At 44.2% G+C, this 18,570-nt stretch overlaps 1 protein-coding gene across 4 annotated transcripts in view; it reads left to right on the top strand.

Annotated features, from left to right (window-relative positions):
- The window catches only part of MIS18BP1 (MIS18 binding protein 1), a 538,190-nt gene that overhangs the window by 483,513 nt on the left and 36,107 nt on the right, over positions 1–18,570 (top strand). For all 4 annotated transcript variants that reach the window (XM_078659687.1, XM_078659685.1, XM_078659686.1 and 1 more), the window contains 2 exons: positions 4,566–4,653; positions 14,782–14,833. In XM_078659687.1, the coding sequence (XP_078515813.1) occupies positions 4,566–4,653; positions 14,782–14,833 (140 nt within the window). The remainder of the gene's footprint in view (positions 1–4,565; positions 4,654–14,781; positions 14,834–18,570) is intronic.

Here is an 18,570-nt window from a genome sequence, read left to right as displayed (position 1 = left end):
CCTGAAACAGTCACAGTAAGAGGAGGCTCCTACTCTACATCAGCAATTGGTCAAGATAGACAAAACCTTGGTGCAGCTACCCATCATACTTGCTGAAAAGAAAATCTCAGATCTTGAGGACAAAACGGTTGTCCAAAATAAAAGCGACTGCCAAAACGGAGATCCGGCTACTATCTAATAAGATTGAAGACTTGGAAATTTATGGGAGACAATCTAACCTACATTTTGTGGGAGTGTCAGAAGGTGATGAAAACCTGGGAGGATCTACTAGCTTGGTTCAACTGGTCGAAACATGTATCAAAACACATATTTTTCCTGACTGCAACAAGGATTTGACGATTAAGAGAGCCCATCGAATTCCAGCCCAATGTCTACCAAACATGAATTACCCATGTATTATCATGGTTAACTTTGCGGATTATTGTATCAAGGAACAGATGCTAGATGCAGCAAGACATTCAGCATCTCGGCTAGTTCGAAATTTCATGTCTATTCTGTTTCCAGCTCAAAGACGATAAGAGTTCCTAGGCCTTCTGGGACAGTTTAGGTCTGGCGATGCTTAGGCCTCCCTGATTCGACAATCAAAACTCAAGGTCTTGTTTAAAGGCCAGTTTCATATATTTTCTGAAGTGGGGGAGGCACAGTTGAAGATCCAAAGTTCTGCTGGAGCAGATAACAAGAGAGGGCAGTACCACTTTATTTTAATTCAGTTTTTCAGTTATATAAATGTTGTGTAATATATTGTAGGCAAGTGAAGGTGTAAGTTTAGTTAATATTATAGGTGTTATGCGTGTGGAGTAGGAGGATCCTCCTGAGGTTACATGAGGTTAGGAGTGGCCAGGGTGCAGGAACACGGTGCCAGAGAAGACATGTGGGGCTCAAGATGTTAGACTGGTGACTCCCCTTCTGGTTTGTGTCTGGGTCGAACCTTAGGGCTCAGGTGGTATGGTTTTGATTTTCTATGGGCTTGCAACCAGTACTAGAATTACTTGATTTAGACACTAATGCACTTTCTTAATGAGCTGATAAATGTATGCGTTTATGTCCAAATTCATAGCATTTTTGCACTTTACTATTTATTGTTCAGTATTTAATAGGAAATGGTGTAGAGTCAGTTTCAATAGAGAGTAGGGGATTGGAGTCAGAGCCCACAGGAGTCAAGCTACCTCATGGTTACACTTTATCGCCTTTCAGCTTCTGTATATCCATGTTTTCTTTGAATGTGTAACACTATAGCACTTTATCCTGTAGCATTTCAATTATGAGGAAGGCAATATTAACGATTAGCTGCTAAAACCAATTACTGGTAATTTTGTTATTTATTATGTGATGAAATTGTATTATGTATATTTGTGATGTCTTTAAAGGCGTATCATTTTAGTGTTTTATTATCCTGTTACATTTAGAGGAAAGTGGTATGAATGTGTTGTTGTTAATACCAAATGCAGTTGCTGGAAATTTTCTTATTTATCATGTGACTTATTGTATTGTGTTTGGCCTTTTTTTAAACTAAGTATTCTCATATTCTGCACAACAAAAAATTTAAAAAATAGTTTTGGCACTGGCAAAGACCGTTACAATGAGTGGCGTCTATGTTCCCCAATATAAGGAGGAAAACTTGTATGATAAAGTTCAATATTCCAGTGGTTTAAATACTTCTTTTGCAATGGAGGAAAGCGTCTCCTTCGCAGTGGTTATGCGAAGAGCAGCAGAAGTGCTACTCTTACAGCGCTATGTAAGTGATGACTATTGTGCTAAATGAGGTACTTCAACAAGGTCAGGCTCCTACAGAGCCCCTGTTACCATTTAATGGAGCCCTTATGGATACCCTTTTGGGCACACAGTTGAAATCATGTTCAGGTCCACCTGTTAATAGGCAGATCGCTCATCACCATTGTCACACACCAGGCAACTGAGCCTTTTTTTACTGTACTGAACACCCTATGACAGAGAGTAGTCCACAAACAAGGTGTATCCCAATGCCTTTCCTTCCACACCACCGGATCGTAAATCTAATAGAACGGAGACATTATAAACATGTTTTTCCCCTCTACAAGCTTTTTCTTGAGGTCACTGAAGGCACGGTCATTATTCTCATGCCCTCTGAATGCAGTGGCACAAGTTGTACCTACTGTTCTGGACACCTTCAAGCATCTCTTACCCAGGATATTCAAGTCAGTTGCAATGCTGCAAAGTACGTCATACGAACTGGCATATGCAGGCATTGCAGTGGGACCTCAAATACCAGTGGGCACAGCAAAAGAGGAATCGATTGTATTGTATCCAGAGTTCAGGGGAGACTTCAAAAGATCTGCAGTGGTGGTTATTGGTCCACAACTTGGTCAGTGGCAGACCCTTCTATCCCTCTCCTTACGCATGCCAGACCTGATGGTGGTCACCGATGCATCACTACTGGTTGGAATGCCATTGTGGAGAGGTGGAAATCAGAGGCCTCTGGTTCCTGACCGAGACTAGACTCCACATCAGTTTGTTGGAGTTGAGGGCCATTCACTTAGTATAGAATTCCTTCCTTCCCACCATCAGAGGAAACTGGTGCAGGTGCCCATGGACAACACCACCACCACATGCTACTGCAACAAGTGGTTAAAACATCTTGCAGGATCTCTAAATGCCAGGGAGGATGAACTCGGGTCCCAAATGCTTAGCGGATAACAACTGGTATTTGCAGCAAGAGGTGGCTCTGGGCATCTCTCAGCAATGAGGAGAACCCTGGCTTGATCTTTTCTGCACTGCTGGGAACGTGCAGTGTCAGTACCTTTGTGCATTGGGGTTTCTAAAGCAGCTTTCTCAGAGAAGTCCTTCATTGAGAGTGGAGCACGGGACTCCTGTACACTTTCCTGACCCGAATTATAAAGAAGACCAGAAACCAAGTCATCCTTGTGGCACCTAATTGGGCCATGAGAGCGATCTTAAGTAGCAGGACAGTGTATTGGACCCAGGCCTGAACAGTTTGCATTTCGATATTTGAAAATTGACTGGCAGTTGACCTTCCCCCTGACGTCATTATTGTCATCTTGACAGCAGAGCGTCCTTCCACAAAATCAGTGTAGGCCCTTCGTTGGGACAGAGTTCTGGATTGGTGCAGCATCCTACACCCTGACCCATTACAAGCAAAGTTGTCAGAAGTTTTATTATTCGGTCTCTGCCAGCACAACTTGCTTTTGGCACTTGCTAAGGTCTACTTATGGGATCTTTCGGCCTGTTTGGGATGCATTATAAGCCCTCTTTATTTAAATCGCCTTTTGTTGCAAGATTTTTTACTTGCAACATTTATTTTCGCCACTCCTCTTTGTGATGCCATTGTGGCACTTAAACAGGGTCCTCACTTTTTTATGTCAACCTCTTTTGAGCCACTGCAAAGTTGTCCATTAAGACTTCTGACGTTGAAGACAATCTTTCTCATTGCTATAACATTGACTAGTCACGTTAGCAAGCTGCAGGCTCTTTCTATTACCCAACCTTCTTCAAAGATTTTTCTGGATGAGTTGGTGTTGAGGGCCCAAGCATCCTGCTTACAGAAAATGTGCACTATATTTTATTTTGGGCGATCTATCACCGTACCTGCTTTCTTTGCTCTGCCTCATCCCTCAATTGCACCAAAGAACATTGTGTGAATTTTCAGCTCTCTGTAGGGTTTTCTGGATCAAAGAAGGGCAAGGCAGTACAAAAACGTAACTTTTCTGGATGGGATTGTGCTCTGCATAAAATGTTACTACACACTGACTAAAAACAGCCTGCCCTAACAAGGCTTACCGGCTTTTGCCATCAGGGCCAAAGCTGCTACAACTGTCTTGGCACACGGAGTGCCAGGCCTGGACATCTCTCAGGCTGCTACACAGGCGTCAGTCTATACATTCATAAAGCTTCAACAGTCAGGTCCCTTGAGAAAGGTAGTCTGCCTATTTAGTTCTGCATGACTTTTTGGTTGAGCCAGTTTACAGACCCACCACCATGAAGTACTGCTGTGGTATCTATTCACAAGTTGAGGAATGTGTAGTTAGAAGTATGCATCAGATGAACAAGTTACTTAACCTTCGGTAACAACTTTCTAGTGAATACTCTATCTAAACCCTCCCACCTCCCTATTCTGTGACCTGGGCTCTTTTTTCATCTAAAAAGGTCTCATTCTACAGAGCTGCACACTGGTCGCGCAAATCTGACAATGGGCTCTGCGTCGGAGGATGTGGACAGCAGAGAAAGCAATTGACTTCAGCGTGAGTGCGAGTGCTGACATGCAGCTGAGCTCGTCCCTTCCAGAGCAGAATGATGTTGGCATGAAGCTGCACTCCACAGCGTTCCGGCATGCAGAAGTACTGCTTAAAAGTGCCCGGATCCAGTCTGACACCTGGGGAATAATCACAATATGAAATATCCACCAGTAATATCGTTAATAAAGCTAAGTAACTTGTCCTTCTCTCACGGCTTGCTCTAGGAGCAGCTGCAAACCAAGCATGTCTAAGTATATATTCTAAACTGTCATTGTCATTTGTACCTTTGCTTGTGAGGTGATCGAATTGTGACTGAATAAATATTGATCCCAACAGAGACATTAATGACAAATATATGTACAGAATCCAAAAGAGCACGAAGAATGACAAGTTTAAGACTTGGGGCAACTTCCGGAACAGATCGGTAAGAATTTTTTATTTTTGGGTGTCAGACCAAAAAATGCTATTGTATTGTGTGTAGTTAGTACACTGTGTCCTTTTGTATTATTCAGTTCTGTTCGCTTACCTTTTTTCATTACTGGATTTGTTTTAGATTATTTATATCTGGTGAGGGTTTTTTGTCGGACGTAAAGAAATTGTTTTTTTCCATTTACTACAATGGAAAGTGTTGATTTTCTGAAATAACTGGAGGTAGTCTCTCTCCATTATTCTCTCTTTACATCGGCTAACAGCAAAAAGAAAAACGTGTTACAATACAATTATGTGTTTTGAATAGGTCTCCTGAAAGTTAAGTAGTGACAAGTTCTGACCACTATCTCCCATGCCATTTCGAGTGCCTATCTTCCTTAAGTGATTGCATTCGAACACCTACTGCTTATGTCACCAAAAATGGCAGTACTCCAGCATAATGCTCTTTCCGCAGTGATGATCTCCATTGAAATACATTGGGCTCCCAACACTGATTTGCACCGTGCACCTGGCCCCCCGCGTATTCTAAAACTTACTTGCCTGAACAATTTTTCTCTGATGCCTAAACATATAAAAGATACTGCCTATGTTCATAAATTGGAGTGGATCTCCTTCTTGAGTTGTGTGTATCATTTATTGATCGTTGTGTATATTTGCAAATGTCTTGCACTCCTCTATGTTAAGCCTTAGGCTGCTGGGCCACACTGCCCCTGATAGAGCACTTTGGGATTACATAGCAAGCCCCTACCCATGCATAAGAGAACCCCTGGACTCGTTACACGGTATACGAGATTCTTGATATATAAAGAGCCAGCTTCTTACATTGGTGGTGCCACAGTGGGATAGAAGACTTGACATTTGCTGTACCACTTGGTTGATAAGTGATTCTAAAGAGGAATCCAAAATTGTCTGTAGCTCAAAATTGTTTTTTCCCTTTTTTGATTCTTCAACATTGTTTTAAACTAGCTTTTGGGGCCTTGGTTTAGCCCCATTACAAAACTGTTTAGAATTTAAAAAGCAGTAACGTATGTTAGGCCTTTGGTAGTACTTAGCATTTTTAATTTCTTAAAAGGTTCCCAACTACTTTAAAAACGTTCTCTGTTGAAGAACCCCCCAGGAACTCAAGTAGGAACTGCGAGTTTGTGGACAACATAAATTTAGGATGGTTCCAGACTGATTCCATGCATCCTCGTAGGATATGTTGTCCCTTGGAACAGTTAGTTCAAAGTGCCACCGTTAGCTCCCCTGAACCTAGACAGGGAATGAATAGTTCTGGCAACTACTGAACATGACAGCCCTGTTCCGTCAGGAATTGTGGTGACAAACCTTGGACTTTTGCTTAGTCACTCATGCTCTCTTTCGCTCAGAGAATGCACAAACTGAAGTTTTGCTTTTATTGAACCATAGTGATTCTTTTGTAGATGTGCGCTGTAATGATTACTAGACCAAAAGTTATAATGAGTGTCAAAACAGTGAATAAAACAAAGAGTTACACCATCTTGTGGAGACAGCTTGTATATGCATACATACATAATATTATAACAATCTAGCATACTCCGACGTTGCAAACCCTAACCTACGTGTCTAGGGTGTGAAAGTATGGTCTGCCAAGAAACCCCATTCTGGATGATCTAACCCCTTTTCCTGGTAGGTAAGAATGTACGACCCAGTCTTGGTGACAAACTGGACACCCCTCACAGAGATGTCAGTCAGCTGTTTGGCGAAAGCTTCAGCATGCAGGACCCTACGAAGTTAGCAGATGTGTCTCCTCTGATTGTATTCAGAATCAAAATGCTGTATATAGAAAAGGGCATCCTTGCTTTGGGCTGTGATTGTGATCAGGTTGCCTATTATTTGTATTCTGCAAATAGCTGCGTTGCCATATGGACGTAATAATGAGCACACTTGTTTCACGCACATTAAGACCTTGCACCTAATGCGAAGGCAGTATGATAGAGTTCACACAAAGTTCTTTTGTGTCAGGAAGGTCGGTTTTTCTTAGAAACTAACCTGAGTCGTAAATGCAAATGCGTGTCAAAAGTCAGTGTGACAAAGGGGAAGGCAACTTAATAAAAGAACCATGTACATTGGCACTATTTCCTACCAGGCCTGACTTGGGCACATGACAACCCCACCTCGAGCAGCTCTGTAAGGCATGGAAAACTGGCCATGGGAACTAAAGCCACAAAACCTCATCTGCAGCAGTTGCTTGCAGAAAACGAGAAGGCCTTGGTAAGTAAGGTTTCCCCCACTGGGGAAGGTGAAGAGGAGCAAGAGGTGGATGAGGTTGACACTGACACAAAGCAAACACAAGGAGATGATGGACGTAGTGCTGAAACTTTTCAGACACTCACCCCCAGTCACAGATCAATGGTTCAAACTGGAATGGCATGGGGAGCAAATAAACAATGGATTTAGGCCAAGATCTCTATACTGGGGTGAATGTGTGACATTGTTCTGCATTCTGTCCTTCAATTGTTCTTTTTGTAAGGTTGACACTGACTCCATCACTACCCCTTCAGACAGTAACTCCACTATGAGCACTCCTATCAGTGTCCTAGAAGAGGTAGACACTGAAGATCCAGATCTTCATAAACTAGCTGGGAGGATACCATTAGAGTCTAAACCCCTGGCTACAGAAAAGGAAAGAATTGAGATAGGTATGGGCCCTATCCCTCTAGAGGCAGCAAAATTAGAAATGGGGAAGATGTGGGGAAGCAGCCCAACCACAAAACCACGTGTCCCAGGAAGGATGGAATGATTTTTTCCGACCTCAGTATGCCAGAAACCCGAGATATGCAGCCATATCTCTCCCAGAAACTGTCTTTTATAAAGTTCAAATATTTACTGAAAAGGAGGTTAGCCTGGCACTCGACTGCGTGTCATGCGGAAAAGCACCAGGCATGCATGGCATCACAGCAGATGTTTTTTTATCCGATCGGCCATCATGGTGCACATATTTTAATTGGTTGGCCAATGCAATAGCCATGGGTGGAGAAGTTCCTCCCTCATGGAAAGGGGCTGAAATTATCCCTATATTTAAAAAGGGGGATAAAACGCTGGCAAAAAACTACAGACCCATTAGCTTAATTGACACCGCACAGAAAATAATGGGTCGTATGGTCCAGAACAAGTTACAGCAGTGGATCGTAGACCAAAATATATTGTCGCCATTCCAAGCAGGCTTTCGCCCTTTGACTAGCAGTGTTGACCAAGTTTTTTATTTTTTAGCCATCTATTGGAGAAATGTAACACTCCGGAATAGTAGATTGTATGCAGTCTTTGTGGACCTAAAAGCTGCATTTGATCTGGTCCCGAGAGAAAAATTGTGGGAAACTCTGGCTAATGTGGGAATTAGCGGAGAGCTCCTCACTTTACTTGTCCGCCTCCACGAAAATAATTTTGCAAAAATAAGGTGGGGCAAACAGGGGGAAGTGACGGCCCGTTTTCCAGTTGAACGGGGGGTGAGGCAAGGTTGCGTCCTGGCCCCAACGCTCTTTTCAATTTATATAAACGGAATTGTGGAATTCTTAAATAAATCCCCAACTGACGCCCCATTGGTAGCAGGTGTACACGTCCCCGTACTAATGTTCGCGGACGATACGCTTTTGCTATCACGTACGCCCAGTGGTTTGCAGAAAGCGGTGGACGCTTTTGGGGACTTTTGTGACAGCCGTGGTTTGGAATTAAACACCAGTAAAACCAAATTCATGTGTCTAAGTTCCAAATCGGCTTTCAATGGGGTAATAAAATATAAGGGTGAACCACTGGAAAGGGTAGATGCCTTTACTTACCTAGGCATTATTCTCCAACATGACATGAAATGGAAATCACACACTGACATGGCATTATTGAAATTTAATCAGCTAGCAGGTGCGGTCTCCATCAAAACATAATACATCTTTGACAAGACCCATTAACTGTGCGCTCGAAATTTATAGCATGAAGGTACTGAGTGCATGCTTATATGGGTCTGAGCTTTGGGGATTTTCGAACCTAGGTAATCTGGGGCGGGCGGAAAATAGATTTATGCGAGGGCTTGTTGGGGCCCCACAGAGTACCCCCATAATCCCATTAAAGATGGAATTAGGTAGGAGAAGCATTGAAGATATTGCTCGCCTACGTCCTCTGTTGTATTGGAGGCGCCTAATGGTAACCCCAGAGTTAAGCCACTATGTATCAGCTTTCCTTGATGTTGTGAAGTTTGACCGATTCCACTGCATTACTTGGCTAAAAGAGCTCCGGGGTACACTAGGGAAACTGGGCCTAGACCATTTGTGGGGTAACACGGATGTTGCCTTATTTTCAACAAAAAAGCAACTGAAGGACATATATTGGGATTCAGTGCATGCTACAATGTACCGTAAAGGCCTGCAATCCACCCTGTCATCTCGCTTTTTGGACTTTAAACAACTTCCATCATATGAAAAATAATGGGATTTAATAGAACGTCCGTTTGACAGGAAATTATATTTCCAATTTCGTGTGGGAACACTCCCAGTGAATGCTTTTAGACAAAACTGGTCCTCATCGCAGGATGCCTACTGCGATTATTGCAAAAATCAAATAGAAGACATTGCACACTTGTTTTTTGTCTGCCCCCTATATGTTACCCCCGGCAAACATGGTTAAAACCAATTTGTAGAAACATGGGCACTCGCTGTTCCTCGCAAGCCCTTAGAATCTTAACATCTGATTCCTCTGCACTACCGGCAATAGGCGTAGCAAAATTTTTGGCCTGGGCGTGGGTAATAAGATTACGTGCTGCTAAAGCCTACTAGTTAATATGTATTAATAACTGCCTCCTTTAATGACGTCTGTTTTTAAAACTCTTTTTCTAAATTTTTTTTAATCCATGTTCTTAGATCTTATCAGCATCGACTTTTCTTGTTTAATATGTTTTTTAATCAATTGTTTTTTTATTTTTTTTATTTTATGCTTAGTATTTATTGTACCATGGTTAGGAAGTATGCTCTTATGACTAAAGTCGAATAAAGCTTTGAAATGAAAAATGAAAAATGAAATGGGGAAGAAGGTTTGGACCCTAAAATTCCCAAAGGGATTGTCCAATAATATTCAGAGGGTGATGATATCACCAAGTGGTTTAAGGCCTTTAGGCAGGTCTGTAAAATGAGACAGCTGAAAAGAAGTATTGGGGCTCTCTTCTATGTGAGCTTTTGTCAGAAAAGTGTAGGGATAGGCTCCTGACAATGAGTGAGGCAGATGCTGCAGCTTATGACCTCATGAAGGACACCCTGATTGATGGCTTTGGACTCTCCACTTAGGAGTTCATGGTCAGGGAGACTTAGAAAACCCAGTCAGTCCTGGGTGATTTTGTAGACTTTTAGTAAAAACACTAGGTGATTGTTTAAAAGATAGCAATGGGCATGATTATGATGGCTTTTATCATTTAATTTTGGAAGTGCTTCTTTTAAGTAATTGTGTTCATGAGAAGTTGTATGAATACCTAGTGGACCTGGGCATGATTATGATGGGCTTTATCATTTAATTATGGAAGTGCCTCTTTTAAGTAATTGTGTCCATGAGAAGTTATATGAATACCTAGTGGACCTGGGGCCAGTCTCTGAAGGCTGATCATTGGGTAAAAGCAAATGTCTAAAACTAGGCATTTGTGGGGGTGAACAAAAGAAAGAGGCCATTAAAAACCCCCTCCCCACCCCCACCCCCACGAGAAGAAGATAGACCACGCTGAAGACAAAGCTTAATACAGGTAGCGCAGTTTATTTTAATTGCACTGCTATAGGGGTTTCCGAATGGTCACGTGAGAGAAAAGGCGACACACAGGCAGCAGTGCAGCAAAGAAACAAAACTGCCGCTCGCCGCCTCACTAGTGACTTAAGTTCCTGTCGGCAAATGGACACATTTACATGACCCCAATGTCAATTTATGCAGCCTACCCAGGCTGAGTGAGTCTCAGCACAGCTCTGATCAGTATGCATTCAGAAAAGGGGGTGGTGATGAACAGAGTGCCTGAATTAAGCAGACCACTCTTACCCAGTCCAAAGATCAGGGCTTGATCCATCACCGTTTTTTAGCTCACTGCACCATCCCAGCTCAGAACTTGGCTATATGCAAATTAGTCTGTTCCTGTCCCAGTGCATGATGGGAACAGGGCAAACCTAACTACCAAGCCAATTCTTATACTGGGAAGGAAACAAGCTTCCGGGGACCGGTTTCTGCCATTTCAGGCGTCGTCGGCCCGGCTTGCTTGAATCCTAATGGTGCAATGAGCAAGGGACTCACATCTGAGTATACCCTTCCACGCTTATGGTGGACAAAATGATTCAGAAAAGGGGGTGGTGATGAACAGAGTGCCTGAATTAAGCAGACCACTCTTACCCAGTCCAAAGATCAGGGCTTGATCCATCACCGTTTTTTAGCTCACTGCACCATCCCAGCTCAGAACTTGGCTATATGCAAATTAGTCTGTTCCTGTCCCAGTGCATGATGGGAACAGGGCAAACCAAACTACCAAGCCAATTCTTATACTGGGAAGGAAACAAGCTTCCGGGGACCGGTTTCTGCCATTTCAGGCGTCGTCGGCCCGGCTTGCTTGAATCCTAATGGTGCAATGAGCAAGGGACTCACATCTGAGTATACCCTTCCACGCTTATGGTGGACAAAATGATTCAGAAAAGTGGGTGGTGATGAACAGAGTGCCTGAATTAAGCAGACCACTCTTACCCAGTCCAAAGATCAGGGCTTGATCCATCACCGTTTTTTAGCTCACTGCACCATCCCAGCTCAGAACTTGGCTATATGCAAATTAGTCTGTTCCTGTCCCAGTGCATGATGGGAACAGGGCAAACCAAACTACCAAGCCAATTCTTATACTGGGAAGGAAACAAGCTTCCGGGGACCGGCTTCTGCCATTTCAGGCGTCGTCGGCCCGGCTTGCTTGAATCCTAATGGTGCAATGAGCTGGGATGGGGCAGTGAGCTAAATAACGGTGATGGATCAAGCCCTGATCTTTGGACTGGGTAAGAGTGATCTGCTTAATTCATACACTCTGTTCATCACCACCCCCTTTTCTGAATCGTTTTTGGCCACTATAGGTGTGGCAGGGTATACTCAGACATGAGTCCCTTGCTCACTGCTCCATCAGGATTCAAGCAAGCCGGGCCGACGAGGCTGAAATGCCAGAAACCGGTCCCCGGTAGCTTGTCTCCTTTCTGGTGAAGAATTGGCTTGGTAGTTTGGTCTGCCCTGTTCCCATGATGCACTGGGCCAGGGACAGACTAATTTGCATATAGCCAGGTTCTGAGCTGGGATGGGGCAGTGAGCTAAATAACGGTGATGGATCAAGCCCTGATCTTTGGACTGGGTAAGAGTGATCTGCTTAATTCAGACACTCTGTTCATCACCACCCCCTTTTCTGAAACCTGATCAGTATGCAGCCAGCACACAGCAACAGAGCCCCAGGCTGGTGCGACCCATTGATCTAATTCAAATAAAATTTTCAAATCTTTATCAGCCTGCAGCACTGCATAATCAGTGTGCAGTCAGTACAATGCACTCTGCCAGACTCACAGCACGTGGTCCACGCTGCTAAGCTTGCTTGAGTGCTTCAGGCAAAACAAAAAGATGATGGACACAATGCTGAACATTGTTAGGCATTTACCCACAGTACATAGATCTGGGCCTAAATCCTTTTGTTTTTATTTTTTGTTATGTTCATCATGCTATTCCGGTTTGGACCCCGTGGAAACAGTCCAGCACGAACTGCAAGCCAGTTCCTGCCTGGACCGGAAACAAGTTTCCTGGGTGCAGTTTCATGGTATCACCCCTCATCAGCCTTGATAGCTTGAATCCAATGGTATAGTGAGCACGGACCCACGTCTGAGCATACCTGACCCACTTGGGGCAACTATAGCTTTTCTGAAAACTTGGGAGTTTCAGAAACATAGGATACCTCTTGAGATAAACAAGAGATGGGACCCTGTAAAATCTGTGGCTTCTGGCTCTCCTCGACTTCAATCCTGACTATTCTTTCTTCATCCTCGTAACTGTTCATATTCCCTTCTGCTAACATTCCAACAATATCTCAGATGCGTCAGTGTTGTCAGACTCCAGACTCATGTTATACAGATAAGTAAGTATACAACAAATAGAAAGACTTGACAAACAACCCATTCCTGCAATATAGCTGTACAGAGTACACAACGCTAGCACACAAACTGCGTACCATCATTACTCCTGAATGCTGTGTTCTGTAAACTGTACAGACTACATAACATTGTGTACCAGATTTACGCCTGCTGTGCAAGTCACACCCTTGCAAACACCAGAATTCTTATCCTCACAAAACTTGCACTTAGGGATGTTGTAATCTGGCATCAGTGGTGTTAACAGTACCTGAAGAATTGCCACGTCACTGGCACAGACATTAAATTGTGTACTGGTCTGTAAAAAGAAGCTAAAAAAATACATGGTTATTAAAGCAGCTTAACTTAAACCTTCGAAAATGCGACTTGCTAAAAACATGGATCTGTAAGTAATAGGCATTAGCATCAGAGGTAAATATTGCTAACAAGAAATGATGCTATAAATTCACCATTCATCTGCTTCAATTCCAAGATTTGGAAAAAAAATATTATTACAGGGTTTCTTGCGTCAATTCGGTTTATACAATTCTTAAAATGAGATAAAGCACTGAGAAATAATGTTAACTTGTAATTCCTTTCACGTGATAGATTTTACTGCTAAGTTGAGTACCAGACAAACTAGTGCCGTTGCTCTAAGAAAAAAAGACGAAAAGGCGACTTTTAGTATCCCTTTGAAGACTGGAATGTTATTTAAAATAATCCATTGCCGACAATATTCACGCCCATCCTAACTTCAAGAGTATGAAAGCAACTTTATTAGGTTCGTCTTGTGATGATCTGTGTGAACGGGAGCCAGTGACGCACTCTCTCGCACCCCAACGGATTTTTAAAACTTTTTTTTATTTAATACCGTGCAGCTAATTAAGCCAGGTCTGGGGGGTGTAGTATATTAGTAAACCCATTTTCACCTCATAGTTACAAGTAAAATCCTTGCTGGTCCACTTAGCCTTTTATCCTTCCTTGATTGTTAAAATGAGTGCCATTTATATGAAAATATATGTTACTGAGCAGCAAGATAACCTAGTGGGAGAATGCACACTTTATATATACATGATCTGTTAAGCTAGGATGACTTGCTCCCATCGTTTCTGGAACCGGCCATATGTCCTACCAAGACTCTTCCATCCTCTTACTCTCGGTGGTGTTACATGCTGAAAAGAATAGATGTAGATTTGCGTTGGGTTGAACCCTGCCCGCTTCTCCCATGTTCACAATGTAGACAAGGACCCTTGAATCTAGGCTCTGTGATCCTTTATGCCTTGTTACTCTTTTCGTGAGCACCAATCGGGTGGGCAGCATGTGCTTACAGACTCTTGTTTATGCCGCTGCACTTATGACAACTTCCCCTTGAGTGATCAGCCTGAATTTCACCCATTATGCTTCCCTCTCAGCAGGAGCTCTTCCGAAGGTAGTACAGCCTGAAACCGGCTGTCTACATCTCCCAGAGCTCAGTCCTCGTCCCATCTGCTGCTTCAACAAGATTGCTTTTGCGTAGCTGCTTGATGCTGTTTCAGTTTCTTGGTAATATGTACCTGAAACTGCACCATGAACTGCACAGATGGGCGTGGGACTTAGCTGTCAAGGCTCTCATGGTGCCGTAATCTTAAACTATATTAAATCTAGAAGACCTCCACCATTCCCCAAGACCTCTCCCTCCCCTTACTTGCCTTCACGTTTCTGAGGTCTCTGGCATTGTCAAACATACTGACTTACAGAAATCCGATCTGTGGTTCGTAATTTAAGTAATTGCCACATGTCGGTGCCATTATTCTGGGCTTTTAGGAGTTCAGCATTTCATTTCACCTTTCTATCAAGATTAATAATGACTTCCTAAAGATTTTTTATGTGCACAAATTAAGCAGTAATTCAAATTTACCTCTTTATGGGTAATTTTTTTTATCAGAATCAGATGTAATCTGGGGTATATGCTTTGGATTGTTTGTTACAGCAGATCATTTTGATCTCATAATATTATTTGTCCTTTCGTTTGTATGCAGGGTGGAACTTATACAACTCCAACCTCCCGAAGGAAACCTCCATTGAGTAAAGGTGAGCTGGAATGCTTTCAAATGTTTAAAACTGTTTGTCTCCTGTTTTCTGTATATATCCATATGTATACAGCCAAGGAGGCTGGTTCCCACAAAAACCGTAGTCCTATTAATAAGAAATAAAGTGGAATCGTGCTAAAATATGTAGTATGTCATTAGATTTAAAATGGACGTTTGGATGCACTTGGCCATGTGCATTTTTCAACTTTGAGAACGTAGAAAACTGCAAAAGGACCAATGTTTTTAATTCTACGCGGATTACATGCTCTTATATGTATTCAGGTGCACACCGACCCTGGCATGGTATTTTCAGAGAACTGAGGAAGGACAATTGCCAAACTGGGGGAGGATGTAGCCCGACGGATTCACCTGCACCTCTCCTTGGTAGGGCCCATCTCTCTAATGAAAATGGTTGTACTTCCTAGATTCTTATTTCTGTTCCAGAATGTCCCGATGCTCCTTCCAGGTAGGACACTTGCAATCCTTCGCTCCTTGCTTATTAGACTTGCATGGGCAGGTAACCATGGTTTAAGTTGGACACCCTTACTTTGCCTTACTCGATGGGTGGTCTTAAGACCCCGGACTTAGATCTGTACTATAGATTAGCACAATGCTCGCTATTGGATTGACGAGCCGCAGAACTTGCCACATATACATATTGAGAAAGTTGCCGCCAACCCCTTCAGTCTCCCCCAGATGTTGTTCTGCTTGCCAAGTAGAAAGACGGGCGTGCTGGACTCTATAAACACGACAGTCCATGCTAGGCGTAACCTGTTAAACAGACAGGCGAGTACCCTGTTGTACTCCGTGTGATACCAATTGACTGGTGCCACTGGCTTATGGCGGGACGTGAAAAAAAAAGTGGCTTCTACTCTGGAACAATTAAGCATAATGCAGATGGCAGATCTCTTTCAAGGTGGGGTTGCATGAAGATGAGAGGGTGTGGTTCCAGAGGGTGGGGCTCCCTCCAGTTCCACAGAGTTAGGCATGCACTGCGAGACCTCCTGGGGGAGGACATGCAGGAACCTTTGGAGCTCCCGGATTCCTTATCCACCCACCCACACATCCTCCCCGCCTCAAACTGGTTTATCCTTTGTCCATTAGATCCCCTTCTGAACACTCTCATTCCTTTTATTCGTTTTTTTTTAAAAAAAAGAAACTGTTTACAAAAAGAATATTCTTGGGCACAATCTTTCCGTAAGCAGTTTCTATAAGTGGCTCCACGTTTTTAGCACGGGGACTTTCTTACAGAAGAAACTGACATCAGTGCATCAGGGGACAATTTATATGGACTCTGTCAACATCACATTCAGGGGGATGATGTCTCTACGGAGTCGCTCGACGCCTTTTACCTACACTCAGAGGTACTGCTGTAAACAATTTCTGGATCCAGTCTGGCCCCTGTAGATAATTCACAGTTAAGGAATCTGCGGCTAGATCCTATCTCTACCTGATAAGGCGTTACCGAAGGTAAGTAACTTATTTGTTGGGTTTATCAGATGGTAGTGCTAAGCATTTATTGCATAGACAAAGGCAATAAGTGAGACATGCACTAAATGAAGAAATCCAATATCAATTTATAAGAATAACACATACTTTTATATGAATTCAGGTACCCAGATCATCGGAATCAAATAAGTACTTTTCGAGCTATGAATTTTTGCATTTTTCAGATTTAACACTGCAGTTTATGGGAGCGGAATTGTTATGTTAACATGTACTGCATTCAGGCACTTAACAGTGACTTACGGGACTGTTCTTCTGGATTTAAAGATGAGTATGGTTGTCCAAGGCCACACTGTGAGAAGTTGGCCTGGTATATGATGTTCACTATTCTAGTGAACACCTTGCACCAGTCCAAACAACCCTTATGGTGATGGTTGTAAGTCAACCTTATATACCAGCTATCCTAGTGGTAGCGTGGACAGAACAGCCTTAGGCTAAAAGACTTGTGAGGGCGTGTAAAGCCAGCTGTTTTACCATATTTAACCCTTTGAATATCAAATGAAAGGACACCACACAGGATATATATAAAATATATATGTATTTATTTACTAACACACTCCTCTGAACTCTTTATGAGATCAGAGGCTGTGGGCTTTCTGGCGGGTTATCCAATAAACTCACGGATACTGGGTTGCGAGGCAAAGAGGGTTTTATTATTTTATACAGCCTCCGCTTTTGCACTGGTACTCGATAGAAAGGCAAGGGGTTGTCAATGTCCTCTTTCTCTTCTTTAGCTGCTCCGCTTCTCCGACTGTCCCAATGCCTTCTGGGCGTTGTAGGCTTTGCCTCCGCCGTCGTGTCTCTTGCTCTCGGTTCAGTGCCACAAAGAAACAGAAACAAAGAAAACCACTATTAGCTCGCGGTTTTGGGGTGGTTGTCAGGGAAGGGAAGTGAGGAATCACACGTGCTCGTAACTCTCAAAGGGCCGGTGAGGTGAAGGGTAGGTACCGTGCACGATGGGTCGGTGGCTTTGTCTTACGGGGGTTTACCCCACTTACGACCCGCCCACCCTGTGAACCTTGACCGTACCTGCTCGAGCCACACTTCATGCGAAGTGTGGCTGGGCGATGCGCCTCCTCGTTGGCCTCCCGGCTTGTCGTGGTCGTCGCTGGCCTTTCTCTCCTCGTCTCCCCAGGTCCGTTGTCCGCTGTCTCCGGGGTCACTGGGCTCCGTCCTCCGAAGTTCCTCTAACGCCTCTTCCCTCCGCTGGTCCGCTCTCCAATCCGCTCCCGGTCTCCGTCTCTGCTCACCCACTTCCTCCGGCTGTTGTTCCTTGCTTCCATCCTCTCCCGTCCTCCACTGCTCACACGTCTCCTCCAGCTGATGTTCCTTGCTTCCGTCCTCTCCCGTCCTCCACTGCTCACACGCCTCCTCCAGCTGATGTTCCTTGCTTCCGTCCTCTCCCGTCCTCCACTGCTCACACGCCTCCTCCTCGTCTTCGGTTCTCCTCCACTCCGCTCCTCGCTCACGCCACCACTCTCCGCTACCTCCGGGTGATAAACACACCTGGGATCTGTTCGGGCGCACCTTTACCTCCCGTGTGGGGGTGGCCTCCGGCTCCAGCTCCGCCCAATTAAAGAAACACGGCTCCTCTGCATCTTGGGGCGTGTTGGGCCAGTCTGTTACGGGCTTCCAGGCGTCTGCGTGCTGGGTGACAAAAGAGGACACAGGTAAAGGTAAGCCGGGAGGGCCCGGGTCCGGGTCCTCCCCGCCACATCCCTCCCCCCCACGATTCTCCCGATCGGGGAGAGGATACCGTGACAAGAAGTCCGCATTGGCGTTGTCTTTCCCCTTACGGTGACGGACCTGGAACCTGAAGGGTTGCAGGGCCAGGAACCACCGCAGGACGCGCGGGTTGTTCGAGATGTTCCGGCTCATCCAGGTCAGGGGGGCGTGATCAGTATAGAGGATGAATGAACGCCCCTCCAGGTAATACCTCAACTTGTCTATGGCCCACCTGATCGCTAAACATTCCTTCTCTATGGTTGGGTATTTAACTTCCCTGGGGAACAGTTTGCGGCTAATGTACAAAATGGGGCGCTCAATGCCGGATTCGGTCTCCTGGGACAACACCGCCCCTATACCGAAATCAGACGCGTCCGTGTGCAGGAGAAAGGTTTTGTTGAAGTCAGGGGAGGTAAGGACGGGACTGGTCGTGATGGCTCGCTTCAGCGTTTGAAACGCGTTCCACATGGCCTCTGTCGGATTCAGTAGAACCTGGCTTTTGGTGTG

The sequence above is a fragment of the Lissotriton helveticus genome, chromosome 9 (genome assembly GCF_964261635.1).
Source record: "Lissotriton helveticus chromosome 9, aLisHel1.1, whole genome shotgun sequence".
Classification (NCBI taxonomy): domain Eukaryota; kingdom Metazoa; phylum Chordata; class Amphibia; order Caudata; family Salamandridae; genus Lissotriton; species Lissotriton helveticus.
This window is presented reverse-complemented; position numbering and strand designations above follow the sequence as displayed.